Source organism: Elephas maximus, chromosome 4 (assembly GCF_024166365.1).
Source record: "Elephas maximus indicus isolate mEleMax1 chromosome 4, mEleMax1 primary haplotype, whole genome shotgun sequence".
Taxonomy (NCBI): Eukaryota; Metazoa; Chordata; class Mammalia; order Proboscidea; family Elephantidae; genus Elephas; species Elephas maximus.
This window is the reverse complement of record NC_064822.1, coordinates 131,517,104-131,540,594: the sequence shown is the minus strand read 5'-3', so window position 1 is coordinate 131,540,594 and position 23,491 is coordinate 131,517,104. Positions and strand designations below refer to the sequence as shown.

General features: G+C 37.5%; 1 protein-coding gene across 7 annotated transcripts in view; it reads right to left on the bottom strand.

Moving 5' to 3' along the window:
- The window catches only part of CNOT2 (CCR4-NOT transcription complex subunit 2), a 158,534-nt gene that overhangs the window by 80,776 nt on the left and 54,267 nt on the right, over nucleotides 1-23,491 (bottom strand). The window contains exon 1 of one of the 7 annotated variants that reach the window (XM_049883875.1): nucleotides 19,991-20,360. The exons of 5 other annotated variants lie outside the window; for them this stretch is intronic. In XM_049883875.1, the coding sequence (XP_049739832.1) occupies nucleotides 19,991-20,100 (110 nt within the window). In that variant the 5' untranslated portion in view covers nucleotides 20,101-20,360. Of the gene's footprint in view, nucleotides 1-19,990; nucleotides 20,361-23,491 lie in introns of those variants that run through there. One more of the 7 variants, XM_049883881.1, reaches the window with a different exon arrangement.

The following is a 23,491-nucleotide window of genomic DNA, read 5'->3' as shown; positions in this document are numbered from 1 at the left end:
GAACGCAGGTGTTTATATTAGTGAAGAAAAATGATGCTCATTTCTTAACCAAGATAAATAAGTCCAAAATAACTGCACTGTGTACCTGAAGTAGAGATGATAGAGACCAGAGATGCTAATTCAAAAACTCAAACTGAAAGCAAGAGAGCTCAAAAACTGAAAAGGGCAGATGTCCGCAAAGCATTTGTAAATGTATGTCCTCAAGACAACTCTCTCTCACTTAAGTTTTAATAGAGTATTTATTCTAGACAACTAGTACAAATACCTATTGAAATAATAATAGTTTTAACCACTAAAAATTATATTCAAATTTAAAGTGATTCTTTAATACCATACAAAATTTACTTTTGGAGGGGATAATAAAAATATCTAATTTAAGCGGAAAGAGTACACAATACTGGAGAAGCCAAAAAAAAAAAAAAAAATCTAATTTGTAAGGAGTGTGAACCAGTATTTAAAAAACAACACATACATACACACACATACAAGTAAATTACCTCTAAAAAGCGATCTATTAAGAAGGACTTCACCTGTGAGTACTACATTCCTGTAAAAAAAATCACCTAGCAGACCAAATGGTCAACGATGACCCTAAAGCAAAGATGACAAGGTAAGGGGCTGGGAAACTACATTATTGGAAACAGAATAACCTGAACGGAATTAATGACAATGTTCACACATTGTGAAAAATGTAATCGAAGTCACTGAATAATTTGTGTACAAATTGTTAAATGGGAACATAATTTGCTATGTAACCTCTCAGCAAAAACACAATAAGACATTATTTATTAAAAAAAAAAAAACAGAAAAAACCTTCAGAAAAATAAAACATTAAAAACTAGTATTAAAGTTTTAAAAATAATCTCATGTAATGAAAACCCATTTTTTTTTTTTTTTTTAAGGTATGTTTGGAAGCCCTGGTGGCGTACTGGTTAAGTGCGACGGCTGCTAACTAAAAGGTCAGCAGTTTGGATGCATCAGGTGCTCCTTGGAAACTCCATGGGCAGTTCTACTGTTTCCTATAGGGTCGCTATGAGTTGGAATCGACTCGACAGCAGTGGGTTTGATTTTTGTTTAAGGTATGTTTAAGGTGCCCTGGTGGCGCAGTGGTAAAGCGTTTGGCTGCTAGCCAAAAACTTGGTGGTTTGGACCCACCAGCTGCTCTGTGAGAGAAAGATGTGGCACTACTTCTGTAAAGATTATAGTCTTGGAAACCCTGTGGGGCAGTTCTCCTCTGTTCTATAGGGTTGCTATGAGTCAGAATCGACTCAATGTCAATGGATTTGATTTGGTTTTGGTTTAAGATATGTTTGATCACATTCGGGTGCTATGTTTTAACTTAATTTTGACCACCTTACATTGCACATATTTGGCTGGATTACATCAAAATACCTTGCTCCACAGCAAAAATGTAACTAATTATTACCAAGCTTACATGTAGCTTTTGAATTAAGTACATCTCTCACAAAAAACGTTAAAGAGGTAAAGTTTTTTAAACCATAAGTATATTTACTACTATAAATGTAATCCTTACCATTACTATTATAAATGTAATTCTTACCATCTAGCAAGAAAGTAGGTTGCTCATAAGGAAAAATTACCAAGCATACTAGATGTCCAAGAATAGTTAAATGACACATACTCAGCTGCAACTTAAATTTTCGTGATTGTCACAAAAAGAGAACAAAAACATTTTATTATGCATTCCCTAAACATTAATTCTGTCTTAATATTAGTGTTTTATAATATTAATGTTTTAAAAGAGTACTTGCCTTACCATTAATTAATGTATTTCTGGCAACTCTGAATTCAATGGATACTAGGGAAAATTTTCAACCATTTCTCACAGAATAAGAGGTATTCTTAAATACATTATGCTCAAATTAAAGCCATGCATTACCTTTAAATTATAGTAGTTTCATCAAAGATATGTTAGAAATCTAAAATCAGGCAAGGTAATTTTCAACACCTTAAATATCACAACCTAATCACTATACACAAAAAGATAATTAGGTTTGAATTTTACATGCTATTAACGATCAATCTGCTTAATTTACTTTGCAGAGCTATGAATTTCAGTAGGAAGGGAAAACTTCAAGTATTTCATGCCCGAGAGTTTCAAGTGATAGTCACTATATACCTGAACCAATAAAAAATAACCTAAAAATCATTATCTCTTTATAGTAAACAAAGGGAAAAAGGACAGAAGGCACTTTATTTTCTTCCTAGTAAATACGAAAAGCTAACATCTGTCACCACTATCTTGTATTAAATAAAATGTTCTGTGATAGATTTTGTTGGTACTCTTCATATTAGAAATGAAAGGATGCACAATAGATGAAAGAGGATGTGGCTATATATGAGCAAAAGAGAGTGAGCAAGTGAAAAGGAAAAAGCATGAGAACATACACTCTAGCTGCCTGAATTTAGTAAGATCTGTATGTACACTGGTTTTCCCACAAAGTCCTACAAATATTTGAGAAGTCAGAACAAGCAAATATTTGCAAAACTATACTAAAATTTTCTATAAGACAGGGTATGCAGTCCACGGTGGAAAAACAGTGACTGTATTTACCCTCCTACCTTAAATAACCAGAAAACTAGACAAAAATATATAAAACAATGGTTTTCAAGCACTGGACAACAGCCAACTCAGGACAGAGGTCATTAAGAGAAAGGAACAAATGAACTGACTCTACCAGTGCCCCAGCTCATGGCCTGTAGAGTTCTGAGGCTGAAGGACAGGAGAGGAAACACAGTCAGAGCCCAGGAGTCACACTGAGTTAAGGAGTTCAGAGCTGGGGCAGGTAGAATTTGCAGGGCAGATTTCAGAAAGAAGCTACAGATAGAAAGCTCAAAATATCTGTAGACAAAGTCCCTTCAAGGTTTTGGCATCTGTGAATGCCTGTAAAAAAAAAATTACTGAATCTGGGGAAAAGAAAAGAAAAAAAAAAAAACCCATTGCCACTGAGTTGATTCCGACTCATAGTGACCGTACAGGACAGAAGAGAACTGCCCAACAGTTTCCAAGGAGCACCTGGTGGATTTGAACTGCTGACCTTTTGGGTCGCAGCCATAGCTCTTAACTGCTACGCCACCAGTGTTTCCTGGGAAAGAGCCTCAGAAAAGGAGTACTCAGAACAATCCCAGAACTCATGAGCCCATCAACCAGAATGGAAGAATCTCTTAAAACGTGGGTTATGGGTAGAATTCAGAAGGTAACGCCTCAGTAATAAGACCAAATACAATTTAGACTAAAGGATGTTCTGAGCCTGCACTAACAAAGCTTAAATCCAGGCTTCAAAATGATTGTGCTGATTCTAAGTAGCTTAACTTTATCTAAGAAAAAACACCAAAATATTTAAAACAACACAAAATAATGTAACGTTTAATGGTTGGCATCCAATCAATATTACAAGCATCCAAAATAGCAGGAAACACAACCCATAACAAGGTGAAACAGAATAAACGGAAACAGATGGAAAAATGATACAGATGATAAAATAAGTAGACAAGGATGTTAAAACAGGTATTGGAAATACAGTCCATACATTAATGACAGAAAACACTGCTGTGAACATTAAGACAGAAATGCAAGATATAAAAAGAACCAAGTTGGTAGCACAAAGGTGTTTCTTTGTAGTGACAGAGAGGTTCTTTATCTTGTTTGTGGTGATGGTTAGATGAGTTTATGCATGTGATAACAATGATATTATAAATTAATAATAAAACTGAAATTATGAAATTAACCAAGAATAAAGACTTGCTCCCAAAAGGTAGACTATGGAAAGGTTAAATATTAAAAAAAAAAAAACACAGCGGAAAAAGCCTGACAAACACTACTTTGACCAGGTGATCTTAGTTAACATCATCCGTGATAAATCAGGTTGATAGCATCACTCCTTTGATATGAGAGAAAGGTACTTCACTTTTGTGCCACTCTTCCCAGAAAACCCATAACCCAAAATCTAAACATAAAGAAAACATCAGACGAACCCAAATTGAGGGCATTCCATAAAATACCTAACCAGTACTGTCAGGAAACTGTCACAGATCATCATGTCTAAGAAGATGTGATAACTGAATACCATATAGCAGGTACCACGGATGGGAGCCCCGGTGATGCAGTGGTTAAGCACTCAACTGCTAACTGGAAGGTCCGCCGTTCAAACCCATCAGCCACTCCACAGGAGAAAGATGTAGCAGCCTGCTTCTGTAAAGATTTACAGCCTTGGAAACTCTATGGGGCATTTCTACCCTGTCCTAGAGGGTCGAACAGACTCAACAGCAACAGGCTTTTTTTTTTTTTTTTTTTTGGACCATAGATGGAAAACTGGAACAGAAAAATGACGAGTAAATGAACTAGTAAAATCTGAATAAAGCGTGGAATTTAGATAAGAGTAATATGGCACAAAGGGTTAAGCGCTGGACTATTAACCAAAAAGTTGGTGGTTCAAACCTACCCAGAGGCACCTCAGAAGTAAGGCCTGGTGATCTGTTCCTGAAAGGTCAGAGCCTTGAAAACACTATGGATGCAGTTCTACTCTGCAACATATGGGGTCACCATGAATCTGAATCAACTTGATGAAAACTAAGAACAAAAATGTACTAATGTTGGTGTCTTAGTTAGAAAAATGTATCATGATAATGAAACATATTTTCCCTGTTGTTTAGTTACCCTCCAGTTGGCTCCAGCTCATGGCAACCTTAAGTATCCCAGTCCTGCTCCACCTTCATGACTGTTGATATGGTTGAGTCTATTGTTGTGGCTACTGTGTCAATTCATCTCATTGAGGGTTTTTCCCTTTTCACAGACCCTCCACTTTACCAAACATGAGGTCCTTTTCTAGTGATTGTTCTTTTCTGATCATGTGTCCAAAGAAAGCAAGATAAAGTCCTGTCATCCTTGCTTCTGAAGAGCATTCCCACTGTATTTCTTCTAAGATTAATTTGTTATTCTTCTGACAGTCAATGGTATATTCAATATTCTTTGCCAATATGACAACTCAAATGCATCAATTCTTCTTCTGTTTTCCTTTTTACACTGTCCAGCTTTCACATGCATATGAGGTGAATGAAAAGACCATGGCTTGGGTCAGATACTCCTCAGTCATCAAAGTGACATCTTTCCCTTTAAAATTTTTAAGGTCTTTTGCAGATTTGCCCAATGCAATATACCATATGGATTTCTTGACTGTTGCTTCCATGGGTGTTGACCATTGATTCAAGAAGAATGAAATCCTTGCCAAATTCAATTTTTTCTCCACTTATGATGTTGTTTATTGGTTCAGTTGTGAGGATTTTCCCTTTCTTTATGTTTAGGTGTAATCCACACTGAAGGCTGTTGTCTTATCTTCATCACTGAGTGCTCGAATTGTCCTCATTTTCGGCAAATAAAGTTGTATCATTTGCAAGCTGTTAATGAATCTTCCTCCAATCCCGACGCCACGTTTTTCTTCATATAGTCCAGCTACTAAGATTCAGCATACAGACTGAATAAGTAAGGGTTTCAAAAGGATACAACCACGTGGTATCTTTTCCAATTTTGAGCCATGCAATATCCCCTTGCTATGTTCTAATGACTGCCTCTTGACCCATGCAGATTCTGTGTGAACACAATTAAGTGTTCTGAAATTTCCATTCTTCACAATGTTATCCATAATATATTATGATCTGTACAGTCAAAGGCCTTCACACAGTCCATAAAACAGAGGTAAAAATCTTTCTGGTATTCCCTGCTTTCTGTTATTCCCTGAAATCAGCAATATTATCCCTCATTCCACTCCCTCTTCTGATTCTGGCTTGAACTTCTGGCAGCTCCCTGTCAGTGTATGGCTGCAGTCATTTTTTTTTAATTAGCCTTAGGAAAATTTTGCTAGTATGTGATATTAATGATACTGTTTGATAATGTCCACATCCCATCTGATTGTCTTCCTTTGGAAATGGCACAAATATGGCTCTTTCCCAGTCAGCTGGCTAGGCAGCCGTTTTCCAAATTTCCTGGCATAGACGAGTAAGCACTTCCAGTGTTGCATTAGTTTGTTGAAGCAACTCAACTGGTATTCAGTCAATTCCTGGAGCCTTGTTTTTCAACAACGTCTTCACTACAGCTTGAACTGCTTCCTTCGGTACCAGCAGTCACGATTCTTTTTTGAATATATTATTGCATTTTTTGTTAAAGTCTACACATCAAGTTAGGGTCCCATTTGACAATTTCCACACAAATTGTTCAGTGACATTAGTTACATGTTTCACGATGCGTCAATATTCTTTATTTGTGATCTGGTTGTTCCATTTCCAGTACTTTAGTTTCCCTGCCCTCTTCTCATCTTTGCTTTAGAGTAAATGTTGACCTTTTGGTCTCTTACAAGTGGTGTTTTAGTACAACACTATTCTTACAGGTAATATCCTTTATTCTGTGTGCCACTCTGCTATTTTGCTGAAAGGTGATCTCAGGGGATAGTTTCAGGCAGTCCTCTGGCCTCAACTGGTCCACTTAGGTTGGTCTTCTTCAAGAATTTGAGTTTTGTTCTACATTTTTCTCCCATTCCATCAGGGAACATCTACTGAGACCCGAGTCAGAATAGTCAGTGCTGGTGATCGGGCACCATCTACCATACTTTTATACAAATAATGCGTGCCTTCTATGTTTGCCAACTGTGCCCTTCCCCTGAGAGGTATTTCTCTAAGCATGCTATGCTAATTTTTTACAGCAACATGTTAAAACAAATTGGCATAGCGATGCTTATGAAAATACTTTGTGGAGGGAGGGCACAGCTGGCAAACAAATGTGGAGGTGTGTGTTATTTGCATAAAAATACGGTAGGTCTTCTGGTCTCAGGGTAGATGAGCCATGGCTTATATAGGCTATCAGCCTTGTAGACTTGTTTCTTCTTTGAGATTTTGGTTAGCTCCTTACTCTTTTGCTCCTAAGGAACAGAGACCAATAGCTGCATCTTAGGATGGCTTCTCACAATATTTAAAGACACCAGATGTTATTTACTTCACTAGGACACAGAACATGAACTTTGTGAACCCACTGACTGAGTTGTCTTGTTCATGATTCTTGACCACTGTTCTTGACCATATGCTATTTCCTGAAATGGTTGCCAACTATTCTGGGTACACTGTGTATTCCCTCTGTCTTCTTTTGATGTTTCCTATATGATTCAAATTTTTGCTCACAGTATCTTTCAATATTGCACCTGGAAGCTTGGGTTTTTTCTTCAGTTCTTTCAACCTAAGAAATGCTGATTGTATTCTTCCCTTTTGGTATTCCAACTCCAGGTCTTTGCACATTTCATTAAAATGCCTTACCTTTTCTTCCCGAGCCACCCTTTGAAATCCTCTATTTAGCTCTTTTACCTCATCATTTCTTCCATTCACTTTAGTTACTCTGCTCTTAAGAGCACTGTTCAGTCTCTTCTGATACCCACCTTAGTCTTTTCTTTCCTGTCTTTTAACGACCTTTCGCTTTCTTCATGTATGATGTCCCTGATGTCTTCCCACAACTCCTCTGGTCTTTGGTCATTACTGTTCAGTGCACCAAATCTATTCCTGAGATGTTCTCTAAATCCTGGCAAGATGTATGCAAGGTTATACTTTGCTCTTGTGAACTTGCTTTAATTTTCTCCAGCTTCAATTTGTACTTGCAAATGAGCAACTGATGGTCCGTTCCACATCAGCCCTTGGCTTTGTCTTTTTTTTTTTAATTGTGACTTAGGTGAAACTTTAAAGAGCAAATTAGTTTCTCATTCAGAAATTTACAAATTGTTTCATAGCATTGGCTGCAATCCTGCATTGTGTCAGCACTCTTCCCCCTTTCCCTTTCCACCCCAGGTTCCCCATGTCCACTCATCCAGTTTTCCTGTCTCCTTCCACCTTCTCATTTTTGTTCCTGGGCAGGTGCTACCCATTTGATCTTGTATACTTGAGTGATATAACAAGCGCATTCCTCATTTGTGTTATTGTTTGTCTTAAAGGCCTGCCTAATCCTTGGCTGAAAGGTGAACTTCAGGAATGGCTTTAAGTCCAAGATAGAACTGTGTCCTTGGGGCCACAGACTTGGAGGTTCCTCCAGTCTCCATCAGACCAGTAAGTCTGGTCTTTTTTGAAAATTTGATCAGTTGTGTTCTACATTTTTCTCCCATTCTGTCTGAGACTCTCTGCTGTAACACCCGTCAGAGTGGTTGGTAGTGGTAGCCAGGTACTATCTAGTTCTTCTGGTCTTGGAGTGGTACAGACTATGGTTCATGTAGTCCATTAGGCCTATGGACTAATTGGTCCCTTGGGTCTTTAGTTTTCCTCCCTTTCCTTTACTCTGGACTGGAAGAGACTGATAGTTGTATCTTAGATGGCTGCTCGTAAGCTTTTAAGACCTCAGACGCCACTCACCAAAGCAGGATGTAGCACTATGTTGTGCCGTGGCTTTGTCTTGACTGATGACTTTGAGTTTCTCCATTGTCTTCTTCCACAGATGTGGCTGATTTCATCCCTGTATATTTCATCTGGTGACCACCCATGTGCATAATCCTTTGTGTTGCTGAAAAAGTATTTCCAACGGAGAAGGCATTAGTGTTCCAGGATCCTACCATGCGATCTCCAGTGCTGTTTGTATCACCAAGATGTATTCTCCAACTACCGATCCTTCTTCATTTCCAACATCTGTATTCCAATCACCAATAATTTTCAATGCGTCCTGGCTGCACGTTCAATTTTAGACTGCAGTAGTTTGTAAAAATCTTCAATTTCTTCATCTTTGGCATTTGCAGTTGGTGTGTAAATCTGAACAATGGTCATATTAACTGGCCTTCCTTGTAGGCATATTGATGTGGATTGAATTATTTCCCCCCAAATATGTGTGTATCAATTTGGCTGGGCCATGATTCCCAGTATTATGTGATTTGCCTATATGTTGTAAATCCTGCCTCTATGATGTTAATGAGGGAATATGGGTGGCACTCATGTTAGTGAGCAGGACTCAGTCTACAAGACAGGATTGTGTCTTGAGGTGATCTGTTGAGACATAAAAGAAAGAAGAGAGACATGGGAACCTCATACCACCAAGAAAGCAGTGCCAGGAGGAAAGCACATCCTTTGGACCCAGGGTTCCTGGGCAAGGAAGCTCCTAGTCTGGGGGAATATTGATGAGAAGGCTGACAGAAAGAAAGCCTTCCCCGGGAGCTGACACCCTGAATTTGAACTTTTAGTCTACTTTACTGTGAAGAAATAAATTTCTCTTTGTTAAAGCCATCCACTTGTGGTATTTCTGTTATAGCAGCACTAGATGACTAAGACACATATGGATATTAACCTATCGCTGTCAGCATTTATTTCAGGACAGCACTGTATCACCAACAGCACTGCATTTTAATGATGAGCGCAATGATGTTCACTTCAATTTGTTGTTCTTAACACAGAAAACCATGATTGTTTGATTCACAACAGCCAATACCATACCAGTCCATTTCAGCTCACTAATGCCAGATATCAATCTTCAAGCATTCCATTTCATTTTTTTATGACTTCCTATTTTCCTTGGAAACTCTGGTGGTGTAGTGTTTAAGTGCTACGGCTGCTAACCACAAGGCTGGCAGTTTGAATACACCAGGCACTTCTTGGAAACTCTATGGGGCAGTTCTACTCTGTCCCATAAGGTCGCTATGAGTTGGAATTGACTTGACGGCATTGGGTTTGGTTTTTTTTGGTTTTTGTTTTATTTTCCTTGATTCATACTTCATATGTTCCATGTTTTGATTACCAATGGATGTTTGCAGTTTTTACTTTGAGTCATACCACATCAGCAAATGAAGGTCCCTAAAAGCTTTACTCCATCAACTCTACTCTGAGGAGGCAGCTCTTCCTCAGTAGTATTTTGAGTATCTTCCATCCTGAGGGGCTCATCTTCCAGCACCATATCAGGCAACGTTCTGTTGTTATCCATAAGGTTTTCACTGACTAATTTTTGGAAGTAGATTACCAGGTCTTTCTTTCTAATCTGTCTTGGTCTGGAAGCTCCACTGAAACCTGTCCACTGCTGGTGATCCTGCTGGTATTTGAAATACTGGTGGCCTAGCTTCCAGAATCACAGCAACACACAAGCCACCACAGAACTGGGTGTGGGTATACAGAAGCTCTCTACTATCTTTGCAACGTTTTGGTAAATCCAAAATTAAAATAAAAAGTTTACTTCTAAGAAATGAAGGTAAAGTAAAAACACAAAGCTGAAAGAATTAATTGCCAGCAAGCTAGCACTATAAGAAATGTTAAAGGGTACCTCTCAGGAAGAAGGAAAATGATGTCAGATGGAAATATGAATGTGTGCCAAAAAAATAAAGAGCGCTGCAAATGGTAAATATGTCAGTAAATATAAAACACTTTATATACACAGAGTACAACTTGTTTATCATAAAAATAATGTTTAAAAAATCATTGTTTCAAGATAAAATAACAAGGTATTAGAGAATTAATATTATACATAGATACAAAATGTAGAAAAAACAGCACAAAGGTCAGGATGGAGGAAATGAGAGAATGAGAACCAACAAAGGAAATAAAATCTTGAAGAATATTCAACTAATACCAAAAAGGGCACAAAATAAAGGGGGTGAGGGAGGGACAAAATAGTAAGGAGACCTAAAACCATTAAAATCAATAGTTACACTATATATAAACATTCTAAACACTCCACTTAAGATGGAAATGGTCAGATTGGGTAAAAAAAAAAGCAAGCCTGAACTATATGCTGTCCCACAAGAAAAGCACTTTAAATATAAAGAGAGGTAAGTTAAAAGTAAAATGATAGAAAATGGGTGCCAGGTTAACACTAACCGAAAGAATGTTGGCGTGGTTATATTAATATCAGACAAAGTAGATTTCAGGGGAAAGAATACTACTAGAGGAAAAAAGGGTTATTTCATAATTATAAAAGAAGCACTTCATAAATGCAAATATAAATATAAAAGAATCAATTATAACATTACTAACTCAAAGGTGAATGACCCACAATCTTTTTAATATTACAAGCTCATCAGAATTCCATTTTATGAGGTGGAGTAAAATACCCAGCATTCTTTATCAGGATTTGTCTTACTTTGATTATTCTAAGTTTTAAAGACCTAATACCCTGCATAAAAACCGTGTGTCCTGGGTACATAGCAGCTCTTTTCTCACATTCCAACTCTCCTAAAATTTCTGTTTTTTTTCAATCCACTGGATATCTTCATTTGTGCGATTGCAAAAATAAATTAATTGTATATATATTGTATGTACATAAACTTATCAAATTAAAACATCCAGAATTCAAAACTATGCACCAAACGGTTGTTTTTCTACTCCATTCAGATTAATATGCTCTCCTATACAGCTCTTTCTCCCATGTCATACATTCTTCAATGTGCATAAAAAACTTGTGTTCCAGTCCATAACTCTCAACACCTTCCACCTGACTCAAAACTCATTTTCCGTAAAATGTCGTGACCTCGTCAAAATTTCATTCCAAGTGATAGTCACTTAGTACTAATGACAATGATATTCTGTACTTAGTGAACCACTGAATATACACATGCTTGTTTTTCATACATGCTATATTATTTAATCTACTTGTAAAAGACATGTAATTAACAAAACTAGTTCAGAAATTGATGTTTTGTTACTTTTACTGCAGTAAAATTCAAAGTTTTGCACTTAAGAAATGTTTTAATTATAGAAATTTTTAAATGATCTATAAAAACCCAAGGTAGTAAAAGAAACTGCCAAATGCTATTCTGAAATCACAAGGAATATGATTTCCAACCTGTTGTTGTTGCTAGCTGCCACTGAGTTGGCCCTCAACTCATCGTGGCCCCATGTACAATGGATCGAACCATTTGTGATCCATAGGATTTTCACTGGCTGATTTAGTAGATCACCAGTTCTTTCTTCCTACTTCATCTTAGTCTGGAAGCTCTGCTGAAACCTATTCACAGCAACACATAAGCCTCCAATGACAGACATATGCTGTCTGTGTATGAAGTGCACTGGCCAGGAATCAAACATGGGTCTCCTGCAGGGAAGGCGAGAATTCCACCACTGAATCACTACTGCCCCCATAAACCAGTTCCTGTGGATTCTAACTCACAGCGACTTCATGTGTGTCACAGTAGAACTGTGCTCCACAGGGTTTTCAATGGCTGGTTTTTTGGAAGTAGATCACCAGGACTTTTTCCAAGGTGCTTCTGAGTGGACTCCAACCTCCAACCTTTTGGTTAGCAGGCAAGTGTGTCAACCACTTGTACCACCCAGGGACTCTGATTTCTAAGTACAAACCCCAAAATACAATCTACCTGAGCAAAATAAGCACTTTTGATATTAGTTTGTTTTCAACTACAAAACACTAATACATTGTATTATTCAGATTGTTAATAGGCAGTTCCATCGGTGTGCGGCTCTTGAAAATGGAAAAAAGGATGATAAAACACTAGATGATTAACAGGTTATGTTGAAACTAATGTAAATATTAACGAAATAAGAGTACTTAAAATATTTTTAACAATGTGGAGAAAACTAATTTTAAGAAGGCTCCAAATTTTATTAAATGTCTGCAAATCAGTAGGTTAAATAAATTTTATCTCTAATGTATTTAACAGACTAGCAACAGAATTAAATTTCAAAAATGTAAAGCAAATCAAATGATGAAACTCAAACAATCACTAATGTATACTTGTGTACAACAATTTCTCTCAAATTTGAGATACTTTTAGGACAAATTACTGAATACAACAGCAAAAAGTGGTAAAGAATAGTCATTTATACCTTTTTTATATTGAAAAACTCAATATAAATTTAGTCATTCTATCAGCTTAAAATGCAGTCAGAACTTCCAGTTTCTGGCCCAACAGGTAAAGAGCTTGGAAGTCATGCCTCCCATCCTCACAACAAGAAAAAGCCAAACAAACTGGAAATCAACAACTCTTCTTAGATCCCTTCAGAGAACTGAGGTCACAAGGCAAACTGCTGCCTGAAAACTGGAGAGAAAAGCCCAAACTGGAATCAGCAGGACCCAGTACTGGTAGGATTACTTTAAAGTGTAATTGATAATTGCTGCGAGTTCAATGTGCACTAGCTTCAGAGTTAAAATCTTGGGGCGGGGTGGGCTTCTTAGGGAGGCCCCCACACTTTCTTGGTATTACCTCCAGCAGCCCCACCAGGTTCTCACTGTGAAGATCTAAGAAAATCTCCTGCTCTGGCACGGAGACCGGAAAAAGTAACCATTCTGAAATATGCCCAGAGTTGTCTGTTCTCCTTAACAGGACTGCCTTCAAGGGAAAACTATTTTACCAGAATCTTATGTACTTGGGTTTTACCAAAGTCTAACTGATCAGGGGGAAGGAAAATACGCAACTCCAGCCCCCTGTAGCCTTCAACATGGGAGAAGAATAATGCCCAATTCTAGCTCCATCTAGCCTTCCTGTCTCACCTAAGAAAGGGGGGGAAAGCTGCAAAGCAGTTGTAAAGGTCAGAGGCCAGGCACACAGACTCACTAAAAGATTCAGACCTCATCAGAGACTGGAGAACACTTTCCCTCTTTCCATACCTTACAATTGCATCAACACGTGGATGTGGGATAAAAAGAGCTACAAGCCTCAGCTCCTATTCAAGAAGTCTCTAGACAAATCCAAAGATAACAGAGGAGACTAATACAAGAACACTAGAGGAAATTTTAGCCATGACGCCACAGCTATAGCAATCAGTAAACACAGCCTAATCACTAGTTGGTTAACAACAACAACAAAAAAACTCACACTAAAGACCTATTCACCTCAGTTCCATTTATCCAGTATATGATGTCTGGCTTTCTACAAAAAAATCTGAAGCTTGTTAAAAGGCAAAAAAAAAAAAAAAAAAGTCTGAAAACACACAGCTACCCTCAGAACCAGACTCAGATCTAGCAGAGATTTTGGACGTATCAGACTGTGATTTTAAAATAACTACTTTTTTTTTTTTTTATGATTAACATGCTAACGGCTCTAATGGAAAAAGTGGACAACATGCAAGAATAGTTGGGTAATATAAACAGAGGTGGAAACTCTAAGAATCAAAAGGAAATGCTAGAAGTAAAAAATAATGTAATACAAATGAAGAATTCCTTTGAAGGGCTCATCAATAGGCTGGACAAAACCAAGGAAAGAATCAGTGAACTTTCCAAATGAAAAGCAGAGAAGAAAACAAAAGGAAAACCAGAACACAATACCCATGAACTGTGGAACAATTACAAAAGGCCTGACATATGTATAATATGAATACCAAAAGAAGTTGAAAAAGAGAAAGGAACAGAAGAAACATTTGAATAATGGCTGAGGCTTTTCCAAAATTGTTTCCAGACACCAAAGCACAGATCCAGGAAGCTCAGAGAACATCAAGATAAACACTAAAAAATCTACACGTAAGCATGCCACATTCAAACTGCAGAAAATCAAGAACAAGGGCAACAAATAGAAACAGGCACAAATATGGTAGCTATTAATCAGTCCTTAATGTGCACACACCTGTGTGGCAGAAAGTGGTAGTGCTACTAGGAGAAACAAACAAATCCACTATTACATTTAGAGACTTCAACATCCCTATATCAGTAATCAACAGATCCAGCAGGCAGGAAATTAGTGAAGATGTACAGGCAGTCACTGACTTAAAACATATTCAAGTTACAGCAAATCGCACTTAGGGCCGTCTGTTTTTTGTTTTTTACATCTTATTGTTAGTAATTTGTACCGCAGACAATGTTGCAGCATGTTATTTGCTGATGACATCCTATCTGTAAGTTTACACAAAATGTTTCCAACCTCCAAAGACAGAGAATGAATTTATAAAGATACTGACAATAAAAGGCAATAACGATGAAAAATAAAAAATGAGGTATTAGACTTAGGACAAAGTCGTTGAACAGAACCCCATTGTATGTTGGGAACTACCTGTACTTGATCAGAACAGTATCTCCAGTCAACTGGGTCTACCTGGCATTTATAAAACACTTTATCCAATAACAGCAGAATACACATTCTTCTCAAGCTCACATGGAACATTCACCAAGACAGACCGTATTCTGGGCCTTGAGACACACCTTAACAAATTTAAAAAGAAATTCTACAAAGTATGCTCTTAGACCACCCAAACCCCATTGCCATAGAGTTAGTTCTGACTCATAGAGTAGAACTGCCCCATAGAGTTTCCAAGGGGCGCCTGGTGGATTCAAATTGGCAACCTTTTGGTTAGCAGCCGTAGCTCTTAACCACTACACTACCAGAGTTTCTGGCTCTTAGACCACAATGGAATTAAACTAGAAATCAGAAAGAGAGCTAGGAAATGCCAAAATATTTAGAGATTAAACAGCACATCTCTAAGTAAAACATGGGTCAAAGAAGTCTCAAAGAGAAATTTAAAAACATTTTGAACTAAATGAAAATGAAAATACAATTTATCAATAAAAATCAAAGCAGAATCCAATGAAACTGAAATAGGAAAATAACAGAAGAAATCCACAAAACCTGGTTCTTCGAAAAGATCAGTGAAGTTGATAAGCCTCTAGCCAGGTAACCGAGAGAAAAAAAGACACAAATTATTAACATTGGACATGAAAGAAGGAACATTATTACCGATCCCATGGACATTAAAAGTATAATAAAGGAATATTATGAACAACTCTATATGCAAAAATTAGATAACTTAGATAAAATGGACCAATTCCTTGAAAGATACAATCTAGCAAAACTCTCACAAGGAGAAACAACCTGAATATCTATTTTTTAAAAAACTAAGTTGATAATTAAGAGCCTTTTCAAACAGAAAGCTCCAGACCCCAAAGGTTTCACTGGTGAGTTCTACCAAACATTTAGGGATAAATGACATCAATTCTCTACAATTTGTTCCAGATAGCAGATAACACTTTATTCCTAACTCATCCTATGACACCAGGATACCCTAATACAGACATTACAAGAAAGGAAAGCTACAGACTAAGACCCAGAAAAACCCAGTGCTTTCGAGTCGATTCCGACTCATAGCGACCCCACAGGACAGAGTAGAACTGCCCCATAGAGTTTCCAAGGAGAGCCTGGCAGATTCAAACTGCCGACCCTTTGGTTAGCAGTCGTAGCACTTAACCACTACACCACCAGGGTTTCCACAGACTAAGACAGCTTATAAAAATAGATGTAAAAATCCTCAACAAAATATTGGCAGATCAAATCCAATGACGTATAAAAAGAATCATATGTCACAATCAAGTGATTTATTCAACAGATTCAACATTCAAAAATTATCAGTAGGTTAAAGAAGAAAAATCATATCATACCAAGAGACAAAGAAAAAGCATCTAATAAAAATCAATACCCATTTATGATAAAAATTATCAGCAAACTAAGAATCCAGGGGATTTTCCTCAACTTGATAAAGAACACCTATAAAAAACAGCTAACACCATACTTAATGGTGAGAGACTGACTAGATGCTTTCTCTCAAGATCAGGAACAAGTTAAGAATGTTCCCTCTCACCGCTCCTATTCAACACAGCAGTATCCTACATAGCTAGTATTCGAAGTTCCAGCTAGTGCAATAAGAAAAGGAAACAAAAGGCATATAGATTAGAAACGAAGACATAAAACTGTCTTTATTCACAGGTGACAGGATTATCTATGGAGAAAATTCCAAAAAACCAGCAAATAAACTTCTGGAACTAATAAGCAATTTTAAGATGGTTGCAATATGCAAGGTTAATACACAAAAGTCTACTGCTTTTCCATGTATCAGCAATGAACAAGTGGAATTTGAAATAAAAAACTCAACACCATATACTTTAGCCATCCCAAAAATAAAATACTTAGGTATAAATCTAACAAAATACGTACAAGGTCAATGTGAGTAAAACTACAAGAACTCTGATGAAAGAAATAGAAGAAAATCTAAATAAATGTAGAGATATACCATAAACAAGGATAAAAACAAAAATAAACTTGTTGCCATCCTGTTGGTTCTGATTCACAGCACTCCCATATGTTACAAAGTAGAACTGTTCCAGAGGGTTTTCTTGACCGTAATCTTTATAGAAGCAGATCCCCAGGGCTTTCTTCAGTGTTGGTCTGGGTGGGTTTGAACCACCAACTTTTTAGGTTAGTGTTGTTGTTAGTTACCACTGAGTTAATTCCAACTCAGAGAGACCCCACGTGTGTAGAACAGAACCACAACATAGGATTTTCAAGGCTGTGACTTTCTGGAAACAGACAGTCAGGACAGTTTTCTGAGGTATCTCTGGGTGAGTTCAAACTACGAACTTTTCGGCTAGTAGTCAAGCACTTAACTGTCTGAGCCACCCAGGGAGGGACCTTGTTCATGGATACAGAGACTTATTAAGATGTCAATTCTTCCCAATTTGACCTATAGATGAAATGCAATCCCAATCAAAACCACAGCAAGTTATTGTGCAGATAATGACAAAATGGTTCTAAAGTTTATATGGAAAGGCAAAAGATCAAGAAAAACCAACATAAGAAGAAGAACGGAGCTGGAGGATTGACACCATCAGACTTCAAAAATTACTATAAAGCTATAGTGATGAAGACACTGGTGAAGGAATAAACATACAAATCAGTGGAACAGAATAGAGAGCTCTGAAATAGACTCATGCAAATATAGTCAACTGATCTTTGCCAAAAAAGCAGGGGCAGTACAATAAAGAGTCTTTTGAACAAATGATGCTGGAACAACTGGACATCTACGTGCAAAAAAGTGAATCTAGATCACAGACCTAAATGTAAAATATGAAACTATGAAATTTCTATAAGATAGCATAGGAGAAAATCTAAGTGATCTTGAATTTAGCAATGAGTTTTTAGATACAATACCAAAAGCACAATGCAAGAAAAAAAGAAGCTAAATTGGACTTCATTAAAATTAAAAACTTCTGCTCTGCAAAAGACTGCTAAGAGAATGAAAAGGTAAGTCACAGACTGGGAGAAAATGTTGGCAAAACACGTATCTGATTAAGGACTTGTATTCAAGATATGCAAAGAAGTCTTAAAACTGAACATTAAGAAAACAAACAAGCCAATTAGAAAGTGAGCAAAAGATGTGGACACCTCACCAAGGAAGATACACAGATGGCAAAAAAGCATAGAAAAAGTATTCAAATCATGTATCATTAAGGAATTGTACTTTAAAATAAAAATGTGATGCCACTACATCTATTTAAAAAAGCAACAAAAGTAGATGCAGTCCACTCGATTCCAATTCATGGTGATTCTATAGGACAGAGTAGAACTTCCCCATACGGTTTCAAGGCTGTAATCCTTAAAGCAGCAAACTGCCACATTTTTCTCCTGTGGAGCTGCTGGAGGGTTCAATGTGCCAAACTTTCAGTTAGCAGCTGAGCACGTTAACCACTGCACCACCCCAAAACTGACAATACCAAATGCTGGAGAGAATGTGAAGCAGCAGAAACTCCCATTTATCAATGGTGGGAATGCAAGTTGGCAGTCACTTTGAAAGACAGTTTGGGTAGTTTCTTATAATGCTAAACACAGACTTAACATATGATCCAGCAATCATGCTCTTAGGTATTTTTCCAAATAAACGGAAAACTTAAGTCCACACAAAACTGCACAAGAATGTTTATAGCAGCTTTACTATAATCGAATGGTAAAACAAACTATGGTACACCCACACAACGGAGTATTATTCAGCAACAAAAAGAAATGAGCTAACCTGGTCAGGAAAAAGGAATCTTAAATGCTTAATGCTAAGTGAAACAAGCCAGTATGAAAAGCTACATACTGTAAAATTCCAACTATATGACATTCTAAAAAAGGCAAAAATATACAGAGACAATAAAAAGATCAGTGGATGCCTCCAATTCAGAAAGTGGTAGCGGATGGGGAGAGTGAATAGGTGGAGCACAGGGAATTTCTGGGGCAGTGAAATTATTCTGTATAATACTGTAATGGTGGATACATAGCATTATGCATTTGTCAAAACCCACAGAACTGTTCAACACAAAGAGTGAACCTTAATGTAAACTATGGGTTTTAATAATGTTGTTGTTGTTGATAAGTGCCCTCAAGTCAGTTCTGACTCATAATGACCACATGTACAACAGAATGAAACACTGTCTGATCCTGCACCAGCCTCATAATCTTTGCTATGCTTGAGCGCACTGTTGCAGCCACTGAGTCAATCCATCTCCTTGAGGGTCTTCCTCTTTTTTTCTGACCTCTGCTTTATCAAGCATGATGTCCTTTCTCCAGGGACTGGTTCCTCCTGATAGTATGTCCAAAGTACGTGAGACGAAGTCTCGCCAACCTGACTTCTAAGGAGCATTCTGGTTGTACTTCCTCCAAAACAGATTGTTCTTCTGGTAGTCCATGGTATATATTCAATCATCTTTGCCAGCACCATAATTTAAAGGAATCAATTCTTCTTCAGTCTTCCTTATTCATTGTCCATCTTTCACGTGCACATGAGGCAACCGAAAATACAATGGCTTGGGTCAGTCACACCTCAGTCCTCAAAGTGACATCTTTGCTTTTGAACACTTTAAAGAGGTCTTTTGCAGCAGATCTGCCCACTGCAACGCATAGTTTGATTTCTTGACTTCTGCTTCCTGGGACAATGATTGTGGATCCAAGTAAAACGAAATCCTTGAGAACTTGAAAGGAAATCTTTGAGGATTCAATCTTTTCTCTGTTTATCATGATCTTGCCTATTGGTCCAGTTGTGAGGATTTTTGTTTTCTTTATGTTGACATGTAATCCATACTGAAGGCTGCAGTCTTGGATCTTCACCAGTTAGTGTTTTGAGTCCTCTTCGTTTTCGGCAAGCAAGGTTGCGTCATCCGCATATCGCAGGTTAATGACTCTTCCTCCAATCCTGATACAGCATTCTTTGTATAGTCCATATTCTGGGATTATTTGCTCAGCATAGAGATTACATAAGTATGATAAAAGGATACAACCCTCATACGCACCTTTCCTGATTTAAAACCACGCAGAGCATCCCCTGTTCTGTTTGAATGAGTGCCTCTTGGTCTACGTACAGGTTCCTCATGAGCACAATTAAGTGTTCTGGAATTCCCATTCTTCATAATGTTATCCACAATTCTTTATGATCCACACAGTCAAATGCCTTTGCATAATGAATAAAACATAGATAATGTCTTATTTAATAATAATGTATCAATATTGGTTATCACCTGCAACAAATACAGCCCACCAACGCAGATGTGAATAACAGCAAAAATGGTAGGTAAGGTAAGAAGAAGTATACAGGAACTCTACCTTCAATTCCATTTTTCTGTAAACAAACCACTCTAAAAAACAGTCTATTAATTAAAAAACAAAACACACCATTTGAAGAATATCATAGTTAAAGGAAAAGGAAGATTATCAACCAAATGGATTCCAAAGGAGAGGTGAGAAAATGAGACACTAAATCTAAATTTATATTTTTTAAAAAGACCAACAAGAATCTAATTAAAAGAAATACATAAACCAAATGTTAATTAATGGAAAGAAACAAACTTATATGTCTCTAAGTTTCTCTAAATCAGAGCCTAATAAAAATGTTGCATGCAATAAACAGTACTTGGATTAATGAATATTAACTGAACCCCAACTTCTTTCAGAAAATAATTAAAAAAAAGAATTTCTCAAAACAGGAAATCAATATATTTTGAGTAAAATTTCTAGAAAATACTTTATTGGAGAGGGGAAATACTTATTAAAGTTTATTCTTTTAAATTTCATGTCACCAAATAAAATATGCTAATGGAACAAGAATCAGGAAGTCTGAGTTGAAGTATTAGCTTGATCAATTTCTCCTTTCTAGTCTTAGTTTCCTAATGTGTAAAATAAGGTGGTTGATCCAAATGAATTTAGAAAACACATCCAACTCCAAAATTGTCTATTTTCAATGTTCGGTGTCAAGGCAATGCTCACAGGAAAGTGGACAATTACAGATGTCCTTTTCTATGTTGTCTTTTTTTCTTCCCACTGCACTATTCAATAGTATACAAAAAATACCCCAACATTTTACGGTTGCCCTCGTGGCACAGTGGTTAAGAGCTCAGCTGCTAACCAAAACTTCTGCAGTGTGAATTCACCAGTTGCTCCTTCGAAACCCTATGCGGCAGTTCTTCTCTGTCTTATAGGGTCACTATGAGTTGGAACCGACCTGACAGCAACTCGTTTGGTTTTGGTTTAATGGTATCTGAAAGGAGCCCCAGTGGCACAGTGATTAAGTACTCTGCTGCTAAACCAAAAGATCAACGGCTTGCTCCATGGGAGAAAGATATGGCAGCCTGCTTTTGTAAAGATTACACCTCGGAAACCCTAGTTCTACTGTCTTACAGGTCAGTATGAGTTGGAATCAACTTGACATCAATGGGTTTTCTTTTAACGCTATCTGAAATAAGTAAAACATGGTAGTCATTACCATACTCAACTTTGAGCTAAAACGTGAGGAATTTGGTCAAGTTATGATTGTTGAACCAGCTGGACGAGTTTTCTTTTTCTGAAATAAACTCCGAAAAAAAAGCAAACCCACTGCCATCAAGTCAATTCTGACTCATAGTGACCCTATAGGACAGAGTAGAACTACACCATAGGGTTTCCAAGGAGTGCCTGCTGGATTCGAACTGCTGACCTTTGGGTTAGCAGCCGAGCTTTCGACCACTGCGTCACCATTCTTTTTTGATATAGAGAATTTTATATACCAGGCTGGCTATTAATTAGAACAGACTACCAGATGTGGCCAATTTCAATGGAACTCTAGAGTAAGCTGAAGTAAACACACTGTGCTCTTACCCTTAAAATTCAAAGGTTTTTTAGATTCCCTAACTATGTCAATCAACCTTTTCTGATTAGTAAATGAATCACAGCCACAAAAACACTTCCTTGCCCTTATGAACTAATTTCTGGTTTGATAACACAGACGAATGTTTTCACAATGCTCTAAGTTATGAACCTAAGCAATGTCACTGAATTGTACATATAAAAATGCTGAATAGGCAAATATTTGTTTACATGTATTTTTACCAGAATAAAATGATTTAAAAAATGTTCTGAGTTAATCACTCCTTGGTACATATGAGAAGTGTCTGCCAGTTTGTCATACTGTGGGGGCTGGCATGTTGCTGTGACTCTGGAAGCTATGCCACTAGTATTCAAATACCAGCAGGGTCACCCATGGCAGACAGGTTTCAGGCGAGCTTCCAGACTAAGGTTAGAAAGAAAGGCCTGGCGGTCTACTTCTGAAAAGGTTTAGCCAGTGAAAACCTTATGAATAGCAGTGGAACACTGTCTGATATACTGCTGGAAGATGTGCCCCTCAGGTTGGAAGGCACTCAAAGTATGACTGGGGAAGAGCTGCCTCCTCAAAGTAGAGTTGACCTTAATGATGTGGATGGAGCCAAGCTTTCAGGATCTTCATTTGCTGATGTGGCACGACTCAAATTGAGAAGAAAACAGCTGCAAACATCCATTAATAATTAGAATGTGGAATGTACAAAGTATGGATCTAGGAAAACTGGAAGTCATCAAAAATGAAATGGAATGAATAAACACTGATATCCTAGCCAATGGTCAACTGAAATGGACTGGTGTTGGCCATTTTTAATCAGATGATCATACGGTCTCCTGTGCTTGGAACCACAACTTGAAGAGGAATGGCATTGCATTCATCATCAAAGTGAACATTTCAAGCAGCTGGTATTTAAAAAAGGCCCAAAGTTTGTTAACCAGGGAAAAGACAGTCTCTTTAGCAAATGGTGCTGGCATAACTGGATATCCATCTGCAAAAAAACGAAATAAGACCCATACCCCACACCATGCACAAAACCTAACTCAAAATGGATCACAGACCTAAATATAAAATCTAAAACGATAGAAATCATGGAAGAAAAATAGGGCAACACTAGGAGCCCTAATACATGGCATAAAACAGAATACAAAACATTAGTAACAATGCACAAACACCAGAAGAGAAACTAGATAAGTGGGAGCTCCTAAAAATCAAACACTTAACGTTTATCCAAAGACTTCACCAAAAGAGTAAAAAGACAACCTATAGCCTGGGAAATTTTTGGCTATGACAAATCTGATCAGTGTCTAATGTCTAACATCTACAAGATACTGCAAAACCTCAACAACAAAGACAAATAACCCAATTAAAAAATGGGCAAAGGATATGAACAGGAACTTCACCAAAGAAGATACCGAGGTGGCTAAGAGATACATGAGGAAATGCTCACAATCATTAGCCATTCCAAACAAAAAAACCAAGCTCAGTGCCATCGAGTCGATTCCGACTCATAGCGACCCTATAGGACAGAGAACTGCCCCATAGAGTTTCCAAGGAGCGCCTGGCAGATTCAAACTGCTGACCCTTTGGTTAGCAGCTGTAGCACTTAACCACTATGCTACCAGGGTGTCCCATTAGCCATTAGAGAAATGCAAATCAAAACTACAAT